At 50.1% G+C, this 23,718-nt stretch overlaps 1 protein-coding gene and 1 non-coding gene across 2 annotated transcripts; one reads left to right on the forward strand and one right to left on the reverse strand.

Moving 5' to 3' along the window:
- Positions 1 to 10,396: 10,396 nt before the first annotated feature.
- Positions 10,397 to 19,242, reverse strand: LOC132342099 (serpin B6-like). The gene is made up of 6 exons (XM_015460020.3): positions 18,942 to 19,242; positions 18,622 to 18,771; positions 13,880 to 13,997; positions 12,782 to 12,924; positions 11,224 to 11,379; positions 10,397 to 11,036 (listed from the first exon to the last, which is right to left on the reverse strand). Exons 1-6 carry the CDS (start codon positions 19,104 to 19,106, stop codon positions 10,632 to 10,634), a joined length of 1,137 nt encoding a protein of 378 aa, XP_015315506.2. The 5' UTR covers positions 19,107 to 19,242; the 3' UTR covers positions 10,397 to 10,631.
- LOC112443920 (U6 spliceosomal RNA) lies at positions 15,103 to 15,208 on the forward strand. The gene has a single exon (XR_003032321.1). It is a non-coding gene; the product is annotated as a U6 spliceosomal RNA (small nuclear RNA).
- Positions 19,243 to 23,718: the final 4,476 nt, after the last annotated feature.

The raw sequence follows: 23,718 nt of genomic DNA on the forward strand, positions 1-23,718 counted from the left end.
TTGTCTCTCTAAACTTTTTCTTCCTTAACTTTGAAGAACTTTCTCCTGCTAAACTTGTTTCCTCCATGAGTGGTCCACCCTTGCTTAATGAAGATTGTTACCTCAAGTAGCAGGGAAGTCTCAGCCTCTCCCATGAATGTGGCACTGGGCTGGGCGCTGGGCACCTGGCTGAGGACACAACCTCCGACCTGAGGTGCCTTACAGGTGATGAGAACACCAGAAGTGCTCAGAGGTATTTCCTAGATCTTATGAGAAAACATCCAGATGGTGGCAGCCACACACAAATTCCCCAAGAAAGTCCCGGGCAGACACTTCACTCCAGATGGACTTTATGGAGGAGCTTCTGTGTTCCCCACTAGGTAACCAGCCTTAGGACAGCCTCATTCTCCTTGACTTGATTTTGTGTCCGTACCATCAACTGCAGTGACTGGACTGATTTCTAAAGGGATGGTGAGGCTTCCTGAAGGATGTGATTATGCACAAATGTTAAAGCTCTTCAGCCAGACGCAGAGGGAAACAGCATTTTAGATCTGGGTCTTCCCGGTGATGTCAGTGAACAGGTCCTCTGAGAATGACCTGGGAGGTCCTGGGAGGTGGCCACTGGGGGATGGGGGCATGTGATCAGGAGGGGATTGAGGAGAAGTCGGTGGCAGGAAGGAGGCTTGAAATCCAAGTCAGCCAGATCGGGAAGGGCCTGCACCCAGCACACGGGACCCAGAGAAGGGCGCCTGGTGGTTCCAGGGTTCCACACATAAAGTGCTGGGCAGTCGGCTCCCCTGCTCCCTGCACCCCTGTCCTCAAGTGTTTTAGCTTCTGTAAAGAAACAAGAGGTGGCCAGGAGGAGGGGACCCGAGCCCAGGAAGGTGTCCCAGTGTTTGGCAACACTGAAAGACAGATCAGGCTGATGGCTAAAAACGAACGTTGATTAACCAGGAGATTCCTGGATCCCGAGGCTGACCCAGCACCACCCCCAGTGAGGTCAAGCCCCCAAAATGGCACCAGGAGCTGAGAGGAAGGATGTGTGAGTCACAGAGGTGCTCTTGGCTCTGCAGCCCAGTCAGAGGGCCGGGACCCCTCCTCTGGCTCACTAATCTCCGCCCCCCCCCCCCCACCACGCTGTGTGTCACATGGCAGAGAAGCGGGACTTCAAGTATGGCCGTTCGGAGGGTTTTTTCCAGACCAAGGAATTTTATGAAAACTACACAGATTGAAAGCTTCAGTTTTACAAGAGGCTTGTCTCTAAAAACCCTGTTCAGTCCTAATGTGGATTTATGACACAGAGGAAAGGACCAGGTTGGACCTAAAGAGACACTTAAGAAGCAAGTCAAATGATAGGGGTAAAATTCCCTGAGACTCAGAACTGAAGCAATCGCAGTGTGCCTCAGAAAGAGGTGAGAGGTCCTGGGTGGGCGGTGAGGGTGGCGGTGACCTGCCCAGGAGCGGAGAGCTGGGAAGGGAGGACCCAGGGTGGTCCTCCTACAGGACAGCGGGAACAGGGAGTCGGGGGGACACACAGGCTGGGCTACATGGGGTGGGTGTATTGGGAGTGACGCCAGGGAGGGGGGCTGCAGAAACAAGAAAGGAGGCAGACATAATTCAGAAGCAATATTAAAATTCAAAATCAGAGTTGCAGACGTGTATCTCTCAGCCCGCGTTTAAGGCATGTGCTAGCATTGCTGGTATTTCCTTTTCACGAATGTCTGAACCTGACTTCCTGACAGCATTTACACCTATTTGCTCCACAGAGTTGGTGGGCAGTTTCCAGAAGACACTGCGTGTCACGTTCGTTAACTTCAGTGAGAAGTGATGGGAAGCTTGGTAAACATCTGCCTCCACCACTGTTGATGGGAAATACCACCACTGACTTTGCACGACACCCACTAGGCCCCCGAAGAGAAACCTCCAGACACACCGCTGTGCTGGAGATGTGGTGGGTTCCGACGTGAAAGGGGCCCGATTACGTGTCCGGCCAGCATTGCTCACAGGCAGCATGGCTGACGAGTGGGGTCAGATGACCATTCCTGATGTGGTTCCTGTGCTCCTCCACTAGAGGCCAGCTGCACCTCCCTCCATTATGACAACAAAAATACCTCCGGGCACGCTACCTGTCTTTAAGGGGGGACAGTGCCCACCAGCTGATAATGGTGTCACAGACTCATTCAGCCCAGGAGGGCATAAGTCATGATAACCGGAGGAAGACAGGAAAAATCTCTTTGGGACTGAATCTAACCTGGCCTGGGGAATACAGGGAAGAGCATATGTAGAAATGAAAGTGAAAATGGTTCACCAGCAACTTCATAGAATTTTCCAGACCCAGCGGAGACTTTGTCACAATGAGAGTATAGGTGATTCCTGTATCCCCCACCACCCCGACCCCCACCCTGGCCAGAGATTACCTGCTCCATGAGCAGAACCAGGACCCCGGGGAACCCCAGTTGGGTTCCCTGGACGCACCTCAGGCGAACGTGCACATACCCTGGCACTAACTGCTGTTGTTAATCATATTACATGTGAAATTATATACACGATATCAAGCATATGTTAACATTGTACATATGGCGAGGTTCCAGGACACATTGACCCTGAGTTTGTGGTGATCGTTTATCGGAAACCAAGACACCTGATTACTCACAAGCAGCCAGTCGTGGCTGCCCGGGCTCATAACCCGTGACTCTGGGCAACAGGCCCTGGTGGGCGAGAGCCCCTTTCCCTGTGCACCAGCTGCCAACACTTCTCTGAGCCGGAACCACGCACACTCAGCTTTTAGAGCCTCAGAGCCTCAGAGCCACACGCCCGGGGCAGGGCAGGTGTGACCCAGCTGTAAGCAGGGGGAGATGTGGCTGAGGAAGCAGGTGAGTCTGAGCCGAGAACCGCAGAGAGCCCCGACTGCTGCTGGCTCGCCTTCGGGTTGCTGTCTGCCCTACCATCCAGGACAGAGTTCTGCAGATAAAGAGCGCAGTTCTTCGCAAAGAAGAGCCATATTTAAATCCCCATGTCCTGAATTGGTTTGCCAGTTTTACCTTCATTTTCCGTTTGAAGGATTCCTTAACAAGAGAAACCCCATGTTCTGTTCAGCTTAGCCCCTCAGTCATGGCCAACTCTTTGTGACTGCATGGACTGCAGCATTCCAGGCCTCCCTGTCCATCACAAACTCCTGGAGCTTGCTCAAACTCATCGAGTCGGTGCAACCATCTCATCCTCTGTCACCCCCTTCTCCTCCAGCCCCCAGTCTTTCCCAGCATCAGGGTCTTATCCAATGAGTCAGGTTTTTGCTTCATGTTGCCAAAATATTGGAGCTTCAGCTTCAACATCAGTCCTTCCAATATTCAGGACTGATTTCCTTTAGGATTGACGGGTTTGATCTCCTTGCAGTCGAAGGGACTTTCAAGAGTCTTCTACAACACCACAGTTCAAAAGCATCAATTCTGTGATGCTCAGTCTTCTTTATGATCCAACTGTCCTATCCATATATGACTAATGGAAAAACCATAGCTTTCCCTATATGAACCTTTGTCAGCAAAGAAACGTCTTGCTTTTTAATATGCTGTATAGGTTAGACATAAGTTTTCATCCACGGAGCAAGCGTCTTAATTTCATAGCTGCAATCACCATCTGCAGTGATTTTGGAGCCCAAGAAAATGAAGTCTCTCACAGCTCCACTGTTTTCCCATCTATTTGCCATGAAGTGATGGGACCAGATGCCATGATCTTCCCTTTTTGAATGCTGAGTTTTCAGTCAAATTCTCCTTCTTCTCTTTCACTTTCATCAAAGGCTCTGTAGTTCCTCCTGGCTTTCTGCCATAAGGGTGGCGTCATCTGCATATCTGAGGTTATTGATATTTCTCCTGGCAATCTGGATTCCAGCTTGTTACACACAAATAAACAGGTTTAATTGTCAATAGATTCCTTGACTTAATTTCAGCATGCAGGTATAAAAAGAAAAGAAATAGAAACCATAGAGAGAAGTGACAGCACTCACATCACCGAGGTGGGTTCCCAGCCGACCTCCAGACTGGAGTTTCCCTGGGAAATGCCGAATGAGGTCGGTCTGGACCCCCAGCTAGGAAAGGATCCCGGGCTGTTGAGACTTCACACTGCGCTTATGGGGGCTGCCATTTATAATCCCAGGCTGCACATTGATATCATCATCGGCTCAGTGAAAAAAACGCAGCTCCGGTTTTTTCTTTAACTGTGACAATGCTGTTTGTTTCACCTTGTGAGTCAGAAGATTCCTTAGACTGGCGCCTAACATCAGGAGCTAAGAAATTCCAAGGCCCATGCACTTTCATATGTAAAGTGCCCCTTGACTTGCTGGTAACGATTGTCATGCTTGCAGGCAGGTATGAGGGACAGCAGGGTCCAGGGTCTGAAGTCGGTCAGAGGTATGCTGCCCTTTTCCTGAAGCCTGAACCAGGCTACCTCCACTTTAATTTAAACTCGGGAGATTGTGGAAGAAAGGGAGGACAGATTTTGGCAAGAATGTGAGTGGGATCGCACAGGATTTGTTCTTTTGGACGGATGTGTTTCACTTGGCGTCACATCCCCGAGGGTCATCCGTGTCAGAGCCTGTGTCCGGCTCACCTTCCTCTTAAAGGCGGGTGCGTCTCCGTTGTGTGGAGACTACACTCTGTTACCGTTTGTCTCGGATGGACGGGTGGGAGGCCTGCACACCTGGCTGCTGAGAATAACGCTGCTGCAGACACGTGGCTGCGAGTGTCTGTCTGAGACCCTGCTCTCAGTTCTTCTGGGGACACACCCAGAAGTGGAACTGGACCTCATGCGGGCCTTCTGTGTGGAGGCTATGAGGAATGGCCGTATTGTTTCAGCCCCATTTTCACAAGCAGATGGATCATCATGGGATCTTTCCTCCAGATTCCCAGTGGATGACAAAGCGCTTGGCTCTGCGGTCCTGAGACCACTCCATGAAGCCGGGGAAGGGCCACCTGTGCCTCTGGGGGCACCTGAGGACAAAAGCAGTCCTGGGTGGGTAAGACGGGGAGGGGGGCGTGACTGTGTCAACCGGCACCTCTCTGCTCGAGGCTTTATCTTACTTGCTTTGCTCAGTCGCTAATTTGTGACCAACTCTGTGGCCCCGTGGACTGTAGCCCACCAGGCTCCTCGGTCCACAGGGTTTCCCAGGCAAGAATCCTGGAGGGGTTTCCTCCTCCAGGGGATCTTCCCGACCCAGGGATCAACCCTTCATCTGCTGCACTGGCAGGCGGATACTTCACCGGAGAAGCCCACAGGAACGCTGAGGGTGAGCACAAGGCCAGAGGGACATTGACACGAGGACGCTGGCTCAGAAGAGGAAGACGACTGTTTCTGCCAGGAGCGGGGAACATGCCGCCTGCACCTTGACCTCAGATAACCAAGGAAAGTTGCAAATAGAGGCAGGGCGAACTGCCAGGACCATCCGCGTCCTCCTTCCGGGAGGCTGTGAGTGAGTGGTGGAACTACAGGGCTGGGCAGTGCAGGCGCTAAAGCAGACAGCCACCATTTTCCGGGCGATTTCTGAGGTTTGAACACAGAGAGAGGAAGGGACGGGGGAGACTGTGCCCTGCTGCCGGAGGTGGGGGAAGGGAAGGGTTCTGTGCAGCCTGAGTCCACAGGCCTCTGGAGGAAAGCACCTCTTCCTTAGGGGACCTCAGTCACGTTCAACTGACTGGACCAGGCCCACCCACGTGCTGGCGGCCAGTCTGCCTTACTCAAAGTCGACTCATTTAATCCTCATTTCCTGTAAAAGCTACCTTCACGGAAACATCTTGATTGGTGTTAGACCAGTTAACTGGTCCTCTGGCCCAGTCAAGGCGACAGACAAAGTTAATGGTCGCGCTGGGCTGCCTCGTTTTTCCCGTGCTCACGTGTGGATGGGAGAGTTGGACCGTAAAGAAAGCTGAGTGCCGAAGAATTGATGCTTTTGAACTGTGGTGTGGAGAAGATTCTTGAGAGTCCTTTGGACTGCAAGGAGATCCAACCAGTCCATCCTAAAGGAAATCAGTCCTGAATTTTCATGGAAGGACTGATGCTGAAGCTGAAACTCCAATACTTTGGCCACCTGATGCGAAGAGCTGACTCACTGAAAAAGACCCAGATGGTGGGAAAGTTTGAAGGCAGGAGGAGAAGAGAAGGCAGAGGATGAGATGCTTGGATGGCATCACCGACTCAATGGACATGAGTTTAAGTAAACTCCGGGAGTTGGTGATGGACAGGGGGGCCTGGCGTGCTGCAGTCCATGGGCTTGCAAAGAATAAGACACGGCTGAGCGACTGAAATGATCTGAACTGGGCTACTTCTTTCTCTCATGGAAACACATGCTGTGTGGAGTTCAAAAGCCAACTATGGACCAAATGTTGTATATCCCGACCAAAATGTGTATATATTTTAATGTGGAAAGAGTGGATTGAGAAGATCTTTCATTTCTCAGGATTTGCTTTGAGCTTACCTGCTACTCAACATCTGAAAAAAAGACTATATTTCTCCATAAAAGGTACTATAGTCCACGGCAGGACTGGCTCCGTAATTTGCAGGGTCTGGAGCAAAATGAGAACGCAGGACCCTCTGCTCAAAAGCTATAAAGGATCTGAAGACAATGAAAGCAGAGCACTGAGCCGCGGGTCCTTCTGGGGGGCTCAGGGAGGCCCACCAGCCACTCCTCCTTGAAGCCGAGCTGGTCACAGACAAGATCAGGGTCTGTCTCTGCGACCCTGAGTCTGTGGGATTCTCTAGGCCGGAATCCTGGAGTGGGGAGCCAGTATCTCCCGGGGACCTTCCCAAACCAGGGATCGAAGCCCAGTCTCCCGCACTGCAGGCGATTCTTCCTGCTCTGAGCCACCAGGGAAGGACTATGACGAGGACAGGAATTCCAAGTTTATTGATAACAAATGCACGGAAGATTCTAAGGCGATTTTATTTAAAAATTTTAATAAGATCATATTGAAAAATACAGTTTTGCAGAAACTGCCAATGACATTTAACGCAGTAGATCCAGCTAAGAAAGAGATGCGCAGAGGCCGAGCTGTGTGACAGGTTCTGTAACACACGGGCCTACTGTGTCCATCGTCACAGCTTCCCACTGACGGCCTGGTGGGGATGAAGGACAGACGCCTCAGACCCTGGAGGGACAGACAGCTCATTTCAGGTGACAGTGGTCCAGGCTGGGGCGAGGGGGGCGCTGACGCCGCTGGCCACCCGCCGCCGCTCCCAAGGGCAGCGTCTCTGCAGCCTGTCTCTCCTCACGGCTCAGGTGCTGACTTGGGAGCATCAGAGACAGCGGACTAGAGACAGGCTGAGAATGTTGGTCACACCCATTAGGTTAGAGGGAGCCCAGCTCTGATGACACCACAGGGAAGCCAGTGGACATCGCATTGCTCTCTACCCAAACCTCAGCATTGGCTTGGCGTGGGCCCACGTCTCAGCAGGGAACATGGGCAGCTGCAGAAAGCTTCATGCAGTTCAGTCACTCAGCTCGAGTCCGACTCTTTGTGACCCATGCAATCGCAGCAATCGCCAGGGCCTCCCCTGTCCATCACCCAGAGTTACTCAATACTCATGTCCATCAAGTCAGTGATGGCATCCAACCAACCATACTCTCATCCCTTCCCCCTGCTTCAATCTTCCCATGGCATCAAGGCTTAAGCCGTGAACAGGACCTGTCTGCTCATCTCTGACCCCGTGGGCAACTGAGCATGCTCAGGAGTGTGCACGGTCAAGCCAGTTGAACTCGCCTCTGACCACAGACCCTCCAGTGCAGACACAGAGGCTCGGGGATGGACTTCTCTGGTCTGGGTTCACGGCCCTCCATAAGAGAGAGATTTGATTTGCTTTGAACTGTGGTGTGGAGAAGATTCTTGAGAGTCCTTTGGACTGCAAGGAGATCCAACCAGTCCATCCTAAAGGAAATCAGTCCTGAATTTTCATGGAAGGACTGATGCTGAAGCTGAAACTCCAATACTTGGCCACCTGATGCGAAGAGCTGACTCACTGAAAAAGACCCAGATGGTGGGAAAGTTTGAAGGCAGAGGAGAAGAGAAGGCAGAGGATGAGATGCTTGGATGGCATCACCGACTCAATGGACATGAGTTTAAGTAAACTCCGGGAGTTGGTGATGGACAGGGGGCCTGGCGTGCTGCAGTCCATGGGCTTGCAAAGAATAAGACACGGCTGAGCGACTGAAATGATCTGAACTGGGCTACTTCTTTCTCTCATGGAAACACATGCTGTGTGGAGTTCAAAAGCCAACTATGGACCAAATGTTGTATATCCCGACCAAAATGTGTATATATTTTAATGTGGAAAGAGTGGATTGAGAAGATCTTTCATTTCTCAGGATTTGCTTTGAGCTTACCTGCTACTCAACATCTGAAAAAAAGACTATATTTCTCCATAAAAGGTACTATAGTCCACGGCAGGACTGGCTCCGTAATTTGCAGGGTCTGGAGCAAAATGAGAACGCAGGACCCTCTGCTCAAAAGCTATAAAGGATCTGAAGACAATGAAAGCAGAGCACTGAGCCGCGGTCCTTCTGGGGGGCTCAGGGAGGCCCACCAGCCACTCCTCCTTGAAGCCGAGCTGGTCACAGACAAGATCAGGGTCTGTCTCTGCGACCCTGAGTCTGTGGGATTCTCTAGGCCGGAATCCTGGAGTGGGAGCCCAGTATCTCCCGGGGACCTTCCCAAACCAGGGGATCGAAGCCCAGTCTCCCGCACTGCAGGCGATTCTTCCTGCTCTGAGCCACCAGGGAAGGACTATGACGAGGACAGGAATTCCAAGTTTATTGATAACAAATGCACGGAAGATTCTAAGGCGATTTTATTTAAAAATTTTAATAAGATCATATTGAAAAATACAGTTTTGCAGAAACTGCCAATGACATTTAACGCAGTAGATCCAGCTAAGAAAGAGATGCGCAGAGGCCGAGCTGTGTGACAGGTTCTGTAACACACGGGCCTACTGTGTCCATCGTCACAGCTTCCCACTGACGGCCTGGTGGGGATGAAGGACAGACGCCTCAGACCCTGGAGGGACAGACAGCTCATTTCAGGTGACAGTGGTCCAGGCTGGGGCGAGGGGGGCGCTGACGCCGCTGGCCCACCCGCCGCCGCTCCCAAGGGCAGCGTCTCTGCAGCCTGTCTCTCCTCACGGCTCAGGTGCTGACTTGGGAGCATCAGAGACAGCGGACTAGAGACAGGCTGAGAATGTTGGTCACACCATTAGGTTAGAGGGAGCCCAGCTTCTGATGACACCACAGGGAAGCCAGTGGACATCGCATTGCTCTCTACCCAAACCTCAGCATTGGCTTGGCGTGGGCCCCACGTCTCAGCAGGGAACATGGGCAGCTGCAGAAAGCTTCATGCAGTTCAGTCACTCAGTCGAGTCCGACTCTTTGTGACCCCATGAATCGCAGCACGCCAGGCCTCCCTGTCCATCACCAGAGTTACTCAAACTCATGTCCATCAAGTCAGTGATGGCATCCAACCATCTCATCCTCTGTCATCCCCTTCTCCTCCTGCCTTCAATCTTTCCCAGCATCAAGGCCTTTTCAAATGAGTCAGTTCTTCGCATCATGTGGCCAGAGTATTAGAGTTTCAGGTTCAGCATCAATCCTTCCAATGAACATTCAGGACTGATTTCCTTTAGGATGGATTGGTTGAAACCTTAGCCGCCTCTTTATCTCCAGTACCAGTGGCAGGATGGAAAGTCACCCAGTGTACATCCATGACGTGGTCTGAAACGCCCCCATCTCGTGAACAGGACCTGTCTGCTCATCTCTGACCCCGTGGGCAACTGAGCATGCTCAGGAGTGTGCACGGTCAAGCAGTTGAACTCGCCTCTGACCACAGACCCTCCAGTGCAGACACAGAGGCTCGGGGATGGACTTCTCTGGTCTGGGTTCACGGCCCTCCCCTCTTCTGCTGGTTTCTGGAGGGCTCACGTTTGGGGGTCTCTGAGGCCTGCTCCTCCTGCCTGTGGCTGCCATAGCCTCTGCTTCGCTCTGGTCTCAGGAGCAGGGCCACTGAGCAGAGGAGACAAGGAAGCCCCGCTCATCCTTCCAGGCCCGGAGCAGACAGTGCTCTCCCCAAAGGCCTGGACGGGGCGGGCAGAGGGAGGACCCAGAGAGCAGGCAGCCAGTGCTCCCCACCGACAGGACCACCGAGCACCCACCTCCGATGGCAGCTGCAGTTCTGAGAAGGCACGGGACACGAGAACACATGGGTAGGCACACACACACACACACGCACGCACACACACACAGACACACACACACAGACATACACACATCACAGACACACAGACACACACACACAGACACACACACAGACATACACACACCAAACACAGACACACACACACACACAGACACACACACACGCACACTAAAGAGACACACACAGACACACACAGGCGCATACACACACACACACGGGCGCGTGCACACACACAGACACACACAGACGCACAGAGGCACGCAAACACACACACAGACACACCCACAGACACACAACACAGACACACACACACAGGCGGACTCAATCAGCCCTTTATTTGTGGACCTTCGCCAAGGTCACCGGGGTTCCAGCTCTTGGCAGAGATCGGGGAGAGCGGTGAGGGGCACTGGGGGCCCCCCCACCTCGTCACGGCGAGCAGAAGCGGCCGCAGAACAGGATGGCCCCGGTACTGCTGTGCTGGATGAAGAAGAGGAAGGGGCGGTTGGCACAGAACCGGGGCACGGTCCTCAGGGATAGCCCCCTGATCCTGGCCTCTGAGGTGGCCACGGCCTCCGTGCCCTCCTCGGTGACCTCCACGAAGGGCTTGTGCACGACCTTGGACAGGTGCAGGCCTGGCTGGCACGACAGCCCGATGAAGTCGGCCCGGGCCGTGTTGAAGCCGTCGGTCATGCCCAGGTCTCGGAGGACGCACTCCATGTCGTAACTCTCCTCCAGCGTGAAGCGGGGCAGGAACACCTCCACCTCCTCCTCGGCCAGCATGTCCGGCTTCGTCCACACGACAAATTTCTCGTAGGTCAGGGCCTTCTCGACCTGGAGGAGAAGGTAGGAGATCTCAGTGGCTGCATCAGTGCTGCCTCTGGGACCGTCCGCTGCGACCCACGCTCCGCGCCCTGTGGGCCCGGGGCGGCCTGCCGGCTGCACACGAGTTCCCAGAGCCCAGTGCCCGGCAGGGATCCAGATTAGACCCTGGGCCCCGGGGCCATGGCTGCCTGGTTACCGTGTTCAAGTCAGTTCTTTCTCTGGGCAGCAGGATGACCATGTTCAGCTCTTGGCCGACATAGGGAAGCACCAGAATCTGGGTGCAGATTTCTGCAATGTAGGTCATTTTAAAGGTGGACTTCCTGAACATCATTTGCACAGGTTTCTGCACATTCTATAAAGGAAATGGATAAACCTTAAGTTGAAATAAGACCTGTGGACATGCTGGACGAGTCATCAGAGCCGTCCACCTGCGCCCACACACTCTGTCTTGTCTTCCAGACTCACCTCAGTTCTATGTCATCAGCTCATCTGCACGGCTCCAGCTCCCACCCCTGGTTCCCAGCGCTCAGGCCTCAGGAGCTGTTCTCCTGCTGACCCAGGAGGTCTCCACATGGACTTTGTCGGCAGGACCTCTCCCCCGGCTCCTGCCCACCTGACATCTGCATCTGGATGCAAAGGAGCCTCCAGTTCGGCTCCCACACTGGCGGCTCGTGTTCCCCTCCACGTGCTCCATCTATACCTTCCCATCTCTGCTCGTGACGACACCACTCATCCCGCCGCCAAACCCTGGAGAGTCCTGGGTGCCTTTCGCGCCCCACAGGTGACCCATGAGCAAACCATGTTGCTCTAGTTTTAAAGACAACAGGGCTGCCCTGGTGGCTCAGGGGTAAATAACCAGCCTTCCAATGCAGGAGACACAGGCTCCATCCCTGGTCTGGGAACACCCCACAGCCCAGGGGCTTCTAAGCCCACGGGCCACAACTACTGAGCCTGGGCTGAGAGCCCGGGAGCCGCAGCTCCTGAAGTCACGGGCCTGGAGCCTGAGCTCTGCACCAAGAGAAGCACCGGCAGGAGAAGCCCGAGCACTGAGCCAAGAGGGCCTCCGCCACGGCAGCTGCAGGAAAGGCTCGCGGCAAGAAGACCCGGCACAGCCAAGATAAATAGATACAATTATTAAAAAAAAAATAAGACAAAACAATCTGACTTGTGCTTCCTACCCCCACCACTCTCAGCCCAGCCACGGTCCTCAGGAAAACTTCCAAGTAACCTCCCTGGTCCTGCACATGGGCCCGAGGGGCTCTGGGAGATCAGAGCCACTGTGAGAGGCCACGGGCTCTGTGAGAGCTCAGAGGAGGGACACAGGAACCAGGAACCTGGGCTGCGGAGACCGCTAGGGAGGCTTCTGGATAGCTCTGCAGAGAAAGGCATCTGTATAGGTAGCTCCTGACAGGAGAGGGACAGATGGTAGGATCCAGGCCCATGGAGCGTCACAGCCACGGTCTGGAGTTTGAACTGGATCTCCGGAGTTCTTGGAGGCCCAGAGACCTGTGAGCTGCCCCGTGGGATGTGTGATACAAGACGGAACACCGGCCGCATGGACCTCCCCTGATGATACAGCAGAGGAGGAATAAGGGAAGAGGAAGCCAGGGTTTGCCCAGATCCACATCTGACCGCCAGGGCCACAAGAAGCACAAATTCCTTAAGGTCAGCCTCCTCTCAAGCTCCATAAACCAAGGGGACCCCAGAGACCATTTCCAAGAACCTCCTTTGCTTTATGACACATTCTTGTTCACCTTGCTGACTTGGAAAGGCCTTTCCTTGGTGTGCACTTTGTAAAACTGTTTGTCCCAGTTCCCTTTGAAGTAGATGGCATTCACGAGAACCAGACATGTCATGGGGTAGACAGAATTTGCAGACAGCAAGTCTCTAATTTTACCTGCAAAGATTTAAAGAACCAGTTAGCTAACAGGGTTACCTCGTGGAGGTGAAGGGCACAGTACTTACTGGTCCGTCCCATGCAGGAGTCAGTGCACAGACCAGAGGGTTCCCTGTCCCCCAGACAACCACGAACAGGGAGTTGTCTGTTTACTCACTAAGTTGGGTCCCACTCTTTGTGACTCTGTGGACTGTAGCCCACCAGGGTGTTGCATCCATGGGGTTCCCCAGGCAAGAATACTGGAGCAGGTTCCCATTTCCTTCTCCAGGGGATCTTTCTGACCCAGGGATCCAACCCGCCTCTCCTACATTGGCAGGTGTATCTTTACCATCCGAGCCACCAGGGAAACCCATGCAGGGAGCCTGGCCCCTAAAGCTAAATCAGCGACAAAAACCTTAATGTCTCCGCTCAGAAAATACCATGAGTTGCATAAAACACATACAATGAACAAATAATAGGGCAGGATAATTCACAGTGACAGAAAAAGGAATGTTCGGTCTACAATGTGAGGGGACTGTCCTGAAGGGAAGAGGCCGAAGCCAGAGTGCAGAGCACGAAAACGAAGAAGCGCAGGTGGACGAGGGCTTGACCGAGTGTCCTGCAGTGATGCTCAGCGACCCGCAGAGCATGCGCTCTGCTGCACAGGCAGGGAGGTGGAGCCCGATCCAGAGTCTTCCTCCCACCCTTTGTGAAAAGGCAGACTATATGAACATTAACTGCAACAGCCAAAAGTCAAAGTGCGATTGCTCTGGAAGAGGTGCACCAAATACTGATGAGGAGGGGGGAAGCTAGAGAAATTGATTACTGATTAAATTTCAGAAGTGGATTTGAAAGTTTTCAGTTTTATAGAGAAAAAAAGCCATTTCTGTTTACATTTGATGGTCTTGGGAAGGAACTGATGGAAAATAAGACTGATTCAAATACTGTGCAAACAGAAGTAGTGACACGTCCTCACCTTCTGTCTTTTCGGCTACCCAGGTATTTATGTGCTTCCTGGACTCCTCTGTAGCACAGACAAAGTCCAGCTCTTCCATCTCTGCTTGGTAGAATTTGCGGCAGGAATCTTTGAAAGACTAGGAGAGATGGAATGACAGAATCACATGGCTACAGAAACAGACAACCCCAACACCTTACTTCTTCACCGCGCCGACCTCAACACCGATCATTTGACGGTTACTTGTGTAATGTACAAACGAATGTGCAGAATTAAACTTCAATCCGGTTTCTCCATTTTCAACTACATTGAATAAATAACTGAGTAAAATCACAGGCTTCCCAGGTGGCACAGTGGTAAAGAATTCGCCTGCAAACGTTGGAGACAAGGGTTTGATCTCGTGCGGAAGATCCTCTGGAGAAGGAAATGGGAACGCATTCCAGTATTCTTGCCTGGACAGTCCCACGCACAGAGGAGCCTGGAGGGCTACAGTCCATGGGTTGCAAGGAGTCAGACACGACTTAGCGACTAAACAACAACAACACAGCCATTCAAGAGAGGCGATGCGGCAACACTGCCGCCAGCACACGTTCCGGGCGTCACTGCTGTGTGACCCTGGAAAGGTGCAGTGTCTCTCTGGCTTCCTCGCCCCCTGGAAGCAAGGACGCAGCAGTAGCTACGTCTCAGAGGTGCTCTGAGGACCAGGAGAATTGGCTCTGTCCGATGTCACGTGGCTGAGTTCTCCGCACACTCTGGACCCTGCATGTCGTGGTCCGGGTGCCTCCTTTCATAGAACCCTCACATCATTCAGGCTCTGCCAACCTACTGCTCCACTTCTTAATCGGGGCTTTTGAAAAAGATGTCAGTCTCTCAGTCTAAGAAAATGGTCTGGAAGCAAAGTGGTCACCTACAAGTCGATGCCTCATCATACCCTTGGTGATTTCAACAGCTTTTAAACACATCTGAAAACAAGTGCCTGCTTCTTAAAATACTATTTAGTAAGTAATGACCAGTCAAAAAGCAAACTAAAGGAATATCTAATTATACATTGCGATTGGTATTGGATTCTGGGAATACTTGATCAGTATGAAATAACTGACAAATATTTCTCATCTTTTGATTTTATATTCCATATCAAAATAACGTTCTAAATATCAATGCTTTTCTTGGGGCTTCCTAAGAAGGCAGAGGAATAGGATGGGGAGACGACTTTCTCCCCCACAAATTCATCAAAAAAACAATGAGTGCTCACTTCGGCAGCACATACAGTAAAATGGAACGATACAGAGAAGATTAGCATGGCCCCTGCGCAGGGATGACACGCAAATTCATGAAGCATTCCATATTTTACCCAAAGCAATCTATAGGTTCAATGCAATCCCTATCAAGCTACCAATGGTATTTTTCACAGAGCTAGAACAAATAATTTCACAATTTGTATGGAAACACAAAAAAGCTCAAATAGCCAAAGCAATCTTGAGAAAGAAGAATGGAACTGGAGGAATCAACCTGCCTGACTTCAGGCTCTACTACAAAGCCACAGTCATCAAGACAGTATGGTACTGGCACAAAGACAGAGATCTAGATCAATGCCACAAAATAGAAAGCCCAGAGATAAATCCACGCACCTATGGACACCTTATCTTTGACAAAGGAGGCAAGAATATACAATGGAGAAAAGACAATCTCTTTAACAAGTGGTGCTGGGAAAACTGGTCAACCACTTGTAAAAGAATGAAACTAGAACACTTTCTAACACCATACACAAAAATAAACTCAAAATGGATTAAAGATCTAAATGTAAGACCAGAAACTATAAAACTCCTAGAGGAGAACATAGGCAAAACACTCTCTGACATACATCACAGCAGGATCCTCTATGACCCACCTCCCAGAATATTGGAAATAAAAGAAAAAATAAACAAATGGGACCTAATTAAAATGAAAAGCTTCTGCACAACAAAGGACACTCTAAGCAAGGTGAAAAAACAGCCTTCAGAACAGGAGAAAATAATAGCAAATGAAGCAACGGACAGAAAACTAATCTCAAAAATATACAAGCAACTGCTGCAGCTCAATTCCAGAAAAATAAACAATCCAATCAAAAAGTGGCCCAAAGAACTAAACAGACATTTCTCCAAAGAAGACATAGAGGTGGCTAACAAACACATGAAGAGATGCTCAACATCACTCATTATCAGAGAAATGCAAATGAAAACCACTATGAGGTACCATTTCACACCAGTCAGAATGGGTGCTATCCAAAAGTCTACAAGCATAATTGCTGGAGAGGGTGTGGAGAAAAGGAAACCCTCTTACACTGTTGGTGGGAATGCAAACTAGTACAGCCACTATGGAGAACAGTGTGAAGATTCCTTAAAAAACTGGAAATAGAACTGCCTTATGATCCAGCAATCCCACTGCTGGGCATACACACTGAGGAAACCAGAATTGAAAGAGACACGTGTACCCCAATGTTCATCGCAGCACTGTTTATAATAGCCAGGACATGGAAGCAACCTAGATGTCCATCAGCAGATGAATGGATAAGAAAGCAGTGGTACATATACACAATGGAGTGTTACTCAGCCATTAAAAGAATACATTTGAATCAGTTCCAATGAGAGGGATGAAACTGGAACCTATTATACAGAGTGAAGTAAGCCAGAAAGAAAAACACCAATACAGTATACTAACGCATATATATGGAATTTAGAAAGATAGTAACAATAACCCTGTATGCAAGACAGCAAAAGAGACACAGATGTACAGAACAGTCTTTTGGACTCTGTGGGAGAGGGCGAGGGTGGGATGATTTGGGAGAATGGCATTCAAACATGTATAATATCATATATGAAATGAATCGCCAGTCCAGGTTTGATGCATGACATAGGATGCTCCAGGCTGGTGCAGTGGGATGACCCAGGGGGATGGTGTGGGGAGGGAGGTGGAAGGGGGTTCAGGATGGGGAACACGTGTACACCCGTGGCAGATTCATAAGTATATCGCAAAACCACTACAATATTGTAAGTAATTAGTCTCCAATTAAAATAAATAAATAAATATCAATGCTTTTCTTTAAATATCCACCAGAAAAAAAAAGAAGTTAGGGAAAATTAGCCAATTCTTTTTGTTTAATGGAAATTTTGCTTTTCTGTATATCTAAGGCTCATACAAAGAGACAATAAAATAGCATGTAGCTAAGACTGATAAAAACAAGTAAACCAGGTTGTAAAAAAAATTCACACCGAGCTGTACAAAATTACCAATATTTGACCTCATGGTGACTACATTCACTTTACACCACCTGTTTTAAAACAGTTAATTTAGAGTCTGAAACAAGTGTGGAAAATAATGAAAAAAGTCATATAACAGAATAGGATTGCTATCCTAAACATACAAAGAACTAATTTTTTTTTAAAAAGACATAAACCCCAAAAGTAAAACTACACAAAGGACATATAAATAGGCACTTTCAGAAAAGATACAAATGTTTGAGTGACATGCAAAGCTGCTCAGTCTCGTGAGCAATCAGAATGTTAAAGGCTGAGCACCTGCAGTGCTGAGCAGAGGGTGGACGTGCCCACCTGCTACCCTTCCTGAGGATGACGGGAAGGGCTGCAGCCGTCGGGGTGGGAATGAGGCAGAATTCACTGAGATCTGAGAGCCTCCCTCTGTCCCTTCCCTCTAAAGTCCATCTGGAGTAGCACCCACACACAGGACAGAACCACACACACAGGGTCCCTGCCGGCTCGGCCCAGGCTGGGCCCCACCCCACGCCCACCCGGGGCTGGCGGCTGCGTCTCGGTACAGCCACCCCTGAGCACGCCGCCCACCACCGTGAGGAAGGGTGAGGCAGACACACACTGCTGCCGAGGCTGAAGCCCCATCACTGTGGCCACCAGATACGAAGAGCCGACCCATCGGAAAAGACCCTAATGCTGGGAGACATCGAAGGCAAAGGAGAAGGGGGGACAGAGGACGAGGGGTTGGATGCATCACCGACCCAATGGACGTGACTCTGAGCAAACTCTGGGACGCAGTAGAGGACAGAGGAGCCTGGGCTGCTGCAGCCCATGGGGTCAGAAAGAGTCGGACACGGCTCAGCGACTGAACAACAGCAGCCACACAGGTAGTGAGATGCAAAGCCTTTCTCTAGGTACAGGGGACAAGCCCTCAGACTGGGTGTGGGGGCGACGTGGAAGAGAGTTTGGGAGGACTCTGGCTCTGTCTGCGTTTTATATAATAAGAACACACTCACAGGTTACTTGAGGTGTGTATGAAAAAAATTTAAAAATCATGAAGCACTGTAATTAAATAGAAACAGAGTCAAATAGACATAAACTTAAAAAAAAAATTCTGCACAGGAAAAGATAATCAAAATATTTACATGTATAAAAGAATTGAGCAAGTCTCACAATGCACAAAATACTTCCAACATGTGAAAAACAACACCAGAAATATTCTATTTAATCACGTCTTTCTTTGGGCCAACTCCTCTGCAATTGTGGTATGATCCGTGTTAGTCCTCTGACAATCATCTCACTGAAGCTTCATGAATATGTGAACAAGGCTGTTACAGGGCTCCTCTTACAGCCAATGACCAAACGGTTCCAGGAAGTGTGAGGTCGTGACTGGGGTCCCACACCCTGCCCTCCGTGTGGGTCTCAGCCCACAAGGCCTGTCTGCACCACAAGGCCCGCCTCCCGTCTCCACACAACCTCAGTCTCTATCTGCTTCAGGCAATCGGGAGTAGGACTTACTGAGAGGAAATTGTAAGTCTTCTCTCCAAAAAGCCTATTGGCGGTTCTGAGCAAGTACCGTGTGTCCGTCCTATTAACTTCGCAGAGAAGGTTCTGGAAACCCTGGTGGACATCTTCACCTCCCCCACTGCTCTTGTTTAGAGAAAGCGTCTGAAAAAAAAAAAAAAACAGATAAAAACACACGAGTGAGGTACGCCCTGACTACAGGAGAGCAAGGCCTGTCTGCCGAGCGAGGCCTTTGGGACTCAGATCGCGGACACCGGCTCACGGGCAAAGGAAAGAGCATCGGCCGCCGCCCAGAACCGGCTTCACGAACGCACCTGGCACATCTGGGCTGCGGTGTTGCCCCTGGCCCCCAGGAGGACCATGGCCAGGGCAGAGGAGATGCTTAGGGGTGCGATAAGCACATTCTTCGAGTTGCCCTCACCCAGTTTTTTCAGAAGGGTCAAGGCAAACGTGCCGTTTGCTTCTGACAGTGCATCCATGGTGGCGAGGCTGAAAGGATGGATTTAAAATCAGTGTCACGCAAATTCAGGCCACAGGTCGGCCACGTCTCACTCCGCTCTTAACTGTTGTTAGCACTGACGCTCTGCTTGGACGAGCAAACAGGTACATGCACAAAACTCGGTTTCCTCGGGGCCTCAGACCCCCCCGTGGGCTTCTAACACGTGAACACGGCTGAGACACGCTGCTGACACACAGAGTGTGCTGGGACACGGCCTGGGAGGGTCGGGAAGGAGCTGTGGGCTTTTGCTCCCATTTCTAGATTGTTCGGTGTGTTTGGGGCCTATAGGTACGATTTTATAACAAGAATCATTCAAAATGATCAATCCAAACACACAGTTACACAAGTTGGACATTATGTAAAGAGAGAGAAAGACCCCGATTAGCATAACCTGAAGCCTTGAGATAAAAGACACGTAAATCCCGTACAAAGAAGCATGAAAGCCTCAAACACAAACCCCCTTACGCCCAGGTCTCCTCCTATGAGACCTCCACCTGTGCCAAAGTTCAAATCCAGGGCCCTGTGCCCAGGCTCAGGGCCTGCTCACCCCACTCAGGACAAGGGCTTGGGATGCGCCCACATCCACCTCCAGGGCCCGGCCTCGGAGGTCAACAGCCCTGCCATGGAGGGCGTTCGGTCCAGAACAGGACACTGTGGGGAGGGGCGGGGGTGCGCGAAGGTTCAGGGCCTCTCTGCCTGGTGGGAAGGGATGACAGCTGAGAGATCCCCAGTTCTTCAACAGAAAGCAGCGTCAGTCCTAGATACCGACGTGGGAGAAACAAGCAGGTGAGCCCGAGGAAAGGCGCGAAGCCACAGGGCGTGCAGGCTGGCAGCCCCGCTCCGGGCCCTGCGTCAGCTCCCTGATTTCTGCTCCCTGCATGAGGACAGGGACGCACCAGGTAATCTGTGCTCCTGATAGCGTGCAGGGCAGCTCACCCCAGAACACTTTACGGCAGCACACTGATTGCTCTGAAGTAAAGAGACTTGAGAAACAGTTGGTACAAAAAACGTGCTCTGCCCTTCTTCTGCTCACCCTGAAAGCTGAATATAAATCTCCACGTGGAAATACCCTCCCTGTACCAGGAGGCAGAGAGACATCTTTATGGCCAAAGAGGGAAATGAAAGGCTGAAAAGGCTGTACAAGAAACCAGCAAACCCTGTTACTTCACGAACTTGCTCCCCAGGCAAAAACCCCTTGTTTTGTCAAATCTTCACTGACGGGGTCCACCCCCAGCAGGATCCAAGGGTATCCTCGGGAAGGATGGCATTGGCGATAGAGATAACATGGGTCTTATAATGAACTGGAACCTGACGACCCGGGATTGAACGATAAGAGAATAAAGGAGAAAGAATAAAGAGGAGAAAAGGAGGCTGATATTCCTTGGTTTACACAGAAAGCCAATAAAGCCCCCGGCACGGGACTTGCTCTGTTCATGGAGGCCACAGGCGCCCTCTCGGTGGGGTGAAGACGCAGGACACCTTCCCGATTTGGTCTTAGAAGCCCGGGCAAAAAAGTGAACTCAGAGAGCCTCTGTGCTCCAGGGAATCAGCCTGGAAAAAGAAAGAGAGAGAGAGAGAAAGAAAGAATGACACAGGGAGACCCAGCTTAGGTGGAATGGGTCTGTAACTTTATTTTCAAAAGGGGCTTTTATACCCTGAGTCACACATTTCCAGAAGTGAAAGATACAAAGTCATGCAGAATCAGCCCAACATTACATCAGTTTTACCTTTATCAAAACCAGGACATTTTTTGCATAGCTATTCATAAACAAGGGTCTTATGTTATGTCTGGCCCTGCGGTCTGTTAACATTTCATGACTCTTTCCTGATAAAGGGTGATCAGCCAGAAAACTTGTTTTCCCCTAAAGTGTTTTTTCTTTATTTCTCCCAGCCTCAGAAAGTACTAAATAAAGTTACATTCTCACGGAGCAAAGGTGCAGTGGGTCACAACAAAGAAAGAACTTACTAGCTCAAAGGTATGATGCGGTTAACACCAAGGCTGCTGCTTGTTTTCTTACATTCCAGCTACATTAACTAACGCACTCCCAGGTGCAAATGGACAAGGGATATGGGAGCCTGGCAGCAAGCCCTGGTCCAACAATGAAGCCCTTTACCAGTACTGTTCTAATAACCTTTCATCCCTCAAAGGGCTCTGTGCTCATTAGGACTTTTAGAATGCCTAGGCTTCCCATGCCTTTCATGGTTGGGGAGTTGTGAGCAATTATGTGCGTTAGTTGTAAGGGTATGGATAAACCTGCCAAGCAAGCTAAAATGCGAACAGAGAGGTTAGGATTGAAATACTCCTTTCAAGCCCAGGAGACTATAACTAGAGCCCTAAGTTGATTTTTTTTTCAGTGAAAGGTGGTCAGGGAGAGCCCCCTGCTAATGTCACAAGAGTTGGTGAAAGGCATAGTATACTAAACAGTGGACAGACAGACTTCGGTTTCAGGGCAGATGCTCCAGCAGGTCTGGGGGTCCCTCGAGTCCTGATCCGCCTTTGCCTGTCAGGTCTCCTCTGCATGACCTTTGTCACGGGTGGGATCTCCCGTGGTGGCCCCCGGCACTTCACACACACAAAGCTGCCTGCCTTGTCACTTCTTGAGTCTTGTATCTTCGAGGTTGGCACAAAATTCAATGGCGTTGGTTTTCTGCTATTGATTTGTCTTAGGTCAATTTAATTTCTAGACCAGCCAGGAAGAATGTAGAGGAGAGGAAACACTCCCCCCACACATATTCTCTTCCATCTTTAATATCCAATTTCTTGCTTAGTAGCTAGGTCATGACTGACTGTTTTGTGACTCCATGGACTACAGCCTACCTGGCCCCTCTGTCCATGGATTTTCCAAGCAAGAATACTGGAGTGGGTTGCCATTTCCTTCTCCAGGGGATCGTTCTGACCCAGGGCTGAACCCAAGGCTCCTGCATTGCAGAAGGATTCTTTCCACTGAGCCAGCAGGACAGGCCTTAATCCAATACCTTAATCCAATACCTTAACACTAATACAGAAAAAAGCAGAGTGCACTTGTCTTCAAAGGCCACAGTGAGGCTGCTGGTAGTTCTTTCCATCCACTGACAACAGTTGCTGATGGTCATTAAAGGTGAGCGCACACCCACTCCCTGTGAAACCGCTAAACTGAAAAGGAAGGAATGAAGCAGTGAGGCCCAGAGGTTTGTTCAGGATACTCTGACGGCAGAAAATATGTCAATCGCGAGATAAATGAACAGCCCACGCTGATACAGGCCCCGAAATCAGACAGGAAACGGTGCTTCGTGCACTCCCCGGGGCACTGAGACAGAACACCAGAGGCAGCACCGTGCTCCCCAGGCAGGAACTCGGGAGGGTCCTGTACCCAGGGCTGGTGTGAATTGCTCTGATAGTTCAGGCCCTGCAGACTCAACTCAGGAAACAATGCAAAGGAAAGTTATCAGAAACAACACAAAATGAGCATAATTAGCAAACTATGTGATGGCTGACCTGCAGAGCAGCCAGAATCAAGGAAGAAGTCTTAAAACAGGGAAAAGGATGGAGCAAAACCAGCTACAGAAAGAGCTGATTTAAAAAGCAGCCTAGCTCTGCTGGGCTCCAAGGAGCATAGTGAGAGCTGAGCACCAGGTCATGACTGAGAGAGTTATTTCCTAGACAGGTTGATAAGGAGTCTAGGGGTCCCCAAGGAGACAGGGGTCTGGAATTCTCAAGGAGGAAGAAAGGACAAACCTTTTTTCCTTCTCTACAGTCCTTAGGATTATATAACAATAATGTATCCTGCCTGAGGATAGTCGAACCCAAAACAATAAAGTAAATGGCAACGGGATCATACTTATCAGTAATTACCTTAAATGTAAATGGGTTGAATGCCCCAACCAAAAGACAAAGACTGGCTGAATGGATACAAAAACAAGACCCCTACATACGTTGTCTACAAGAGACCCACCTCAAAACAGGGGACACATACGGACTGAAAGTGAAGGGCTGGAAAAAGATTTTCCATGCAAATAGGGACCAAAAGAAAGCAGGAGTAGCAATACACATATCAGATAAAATAGACTTTAAAACAAAGGCTGTGAAAAGAGACAAAGATGGTCACTACCTAATGATCAAAGGATCAATCCAAGAAGAAGATACAACAATTATAAATATATATGCACCCAACACGGGAGCGCCGCAATATGTAAGACAAATGCTAACAAGTATGAAAGGAGAAATTAACAATAACAATAATAGTGGGAGACTTTAATACCCCACTCACACCTATGGATAGATCAACTAAACAGAAAATTAACAAGGAAACACAAAAGTTAAACGATACAATAGACCAGTTAGACCTAATTGATATCTATAGGACATTTCATCCCAAAACAATGAATTCCACCTTTTTCTCAAGCGCACATGGAACCTTCTCCAGAATAGATCACATCCTGGGCCATAAATCTAGCCTTGGTAAACTCAAAAAAATAGAAATCATTCCAAGCATCTTTTCTGACCACAATGCAGTAAGATTAGATCTCAATTACAGGAGAAAAACTATTAAAAATTCCAACATATGGAGGCTGAACAACACCCTGCTGAATAACCAACAAATCACAGAAGAAAT

Source organism: Bos taurus, chromosome 23 (genome assembly GCF_002263795.3).
Source record: "Bos taurus isolate L1 Dominette 01449 registration number 42190680 breed Hereford chromosome 23, ARS-UCD2.0, whole genome shotgun sequence".
In the NCBI taxonomy this organism is placed as follows: domain Eukaryota; kingdom Metazoa; phylum Chordata; class Mammalia; order Artiodactyla; family Bovidae; genus Bos; species Bos taurus.

Excerpts from the sequence above, each read along its gene's own strand:
- LOC132342099 (XM_015460020.3), bottom strand. The coding sequence starts at position 19,106 with ATGGATGCACTGTCAGAAGCAAACGGCACGTTTGCCTTGACCCTTCTG. Across the intron at positions 18,772-18,941 it reads CCGCAGCCCAGATGTGCCAG|ACGCTTTCTCTAAACAAGAG; the intron begins GTGCGTTCGTGA and ends TTTTTTTTTCAG. Across the intron at positions 11,037-11,223 it reads AAAGAACTGACTTGAACACG|GTCGAGAAGGCCCTGACCTA; the intron begins GTAACCAGGCAG and ends CTTCTCCTCCAG.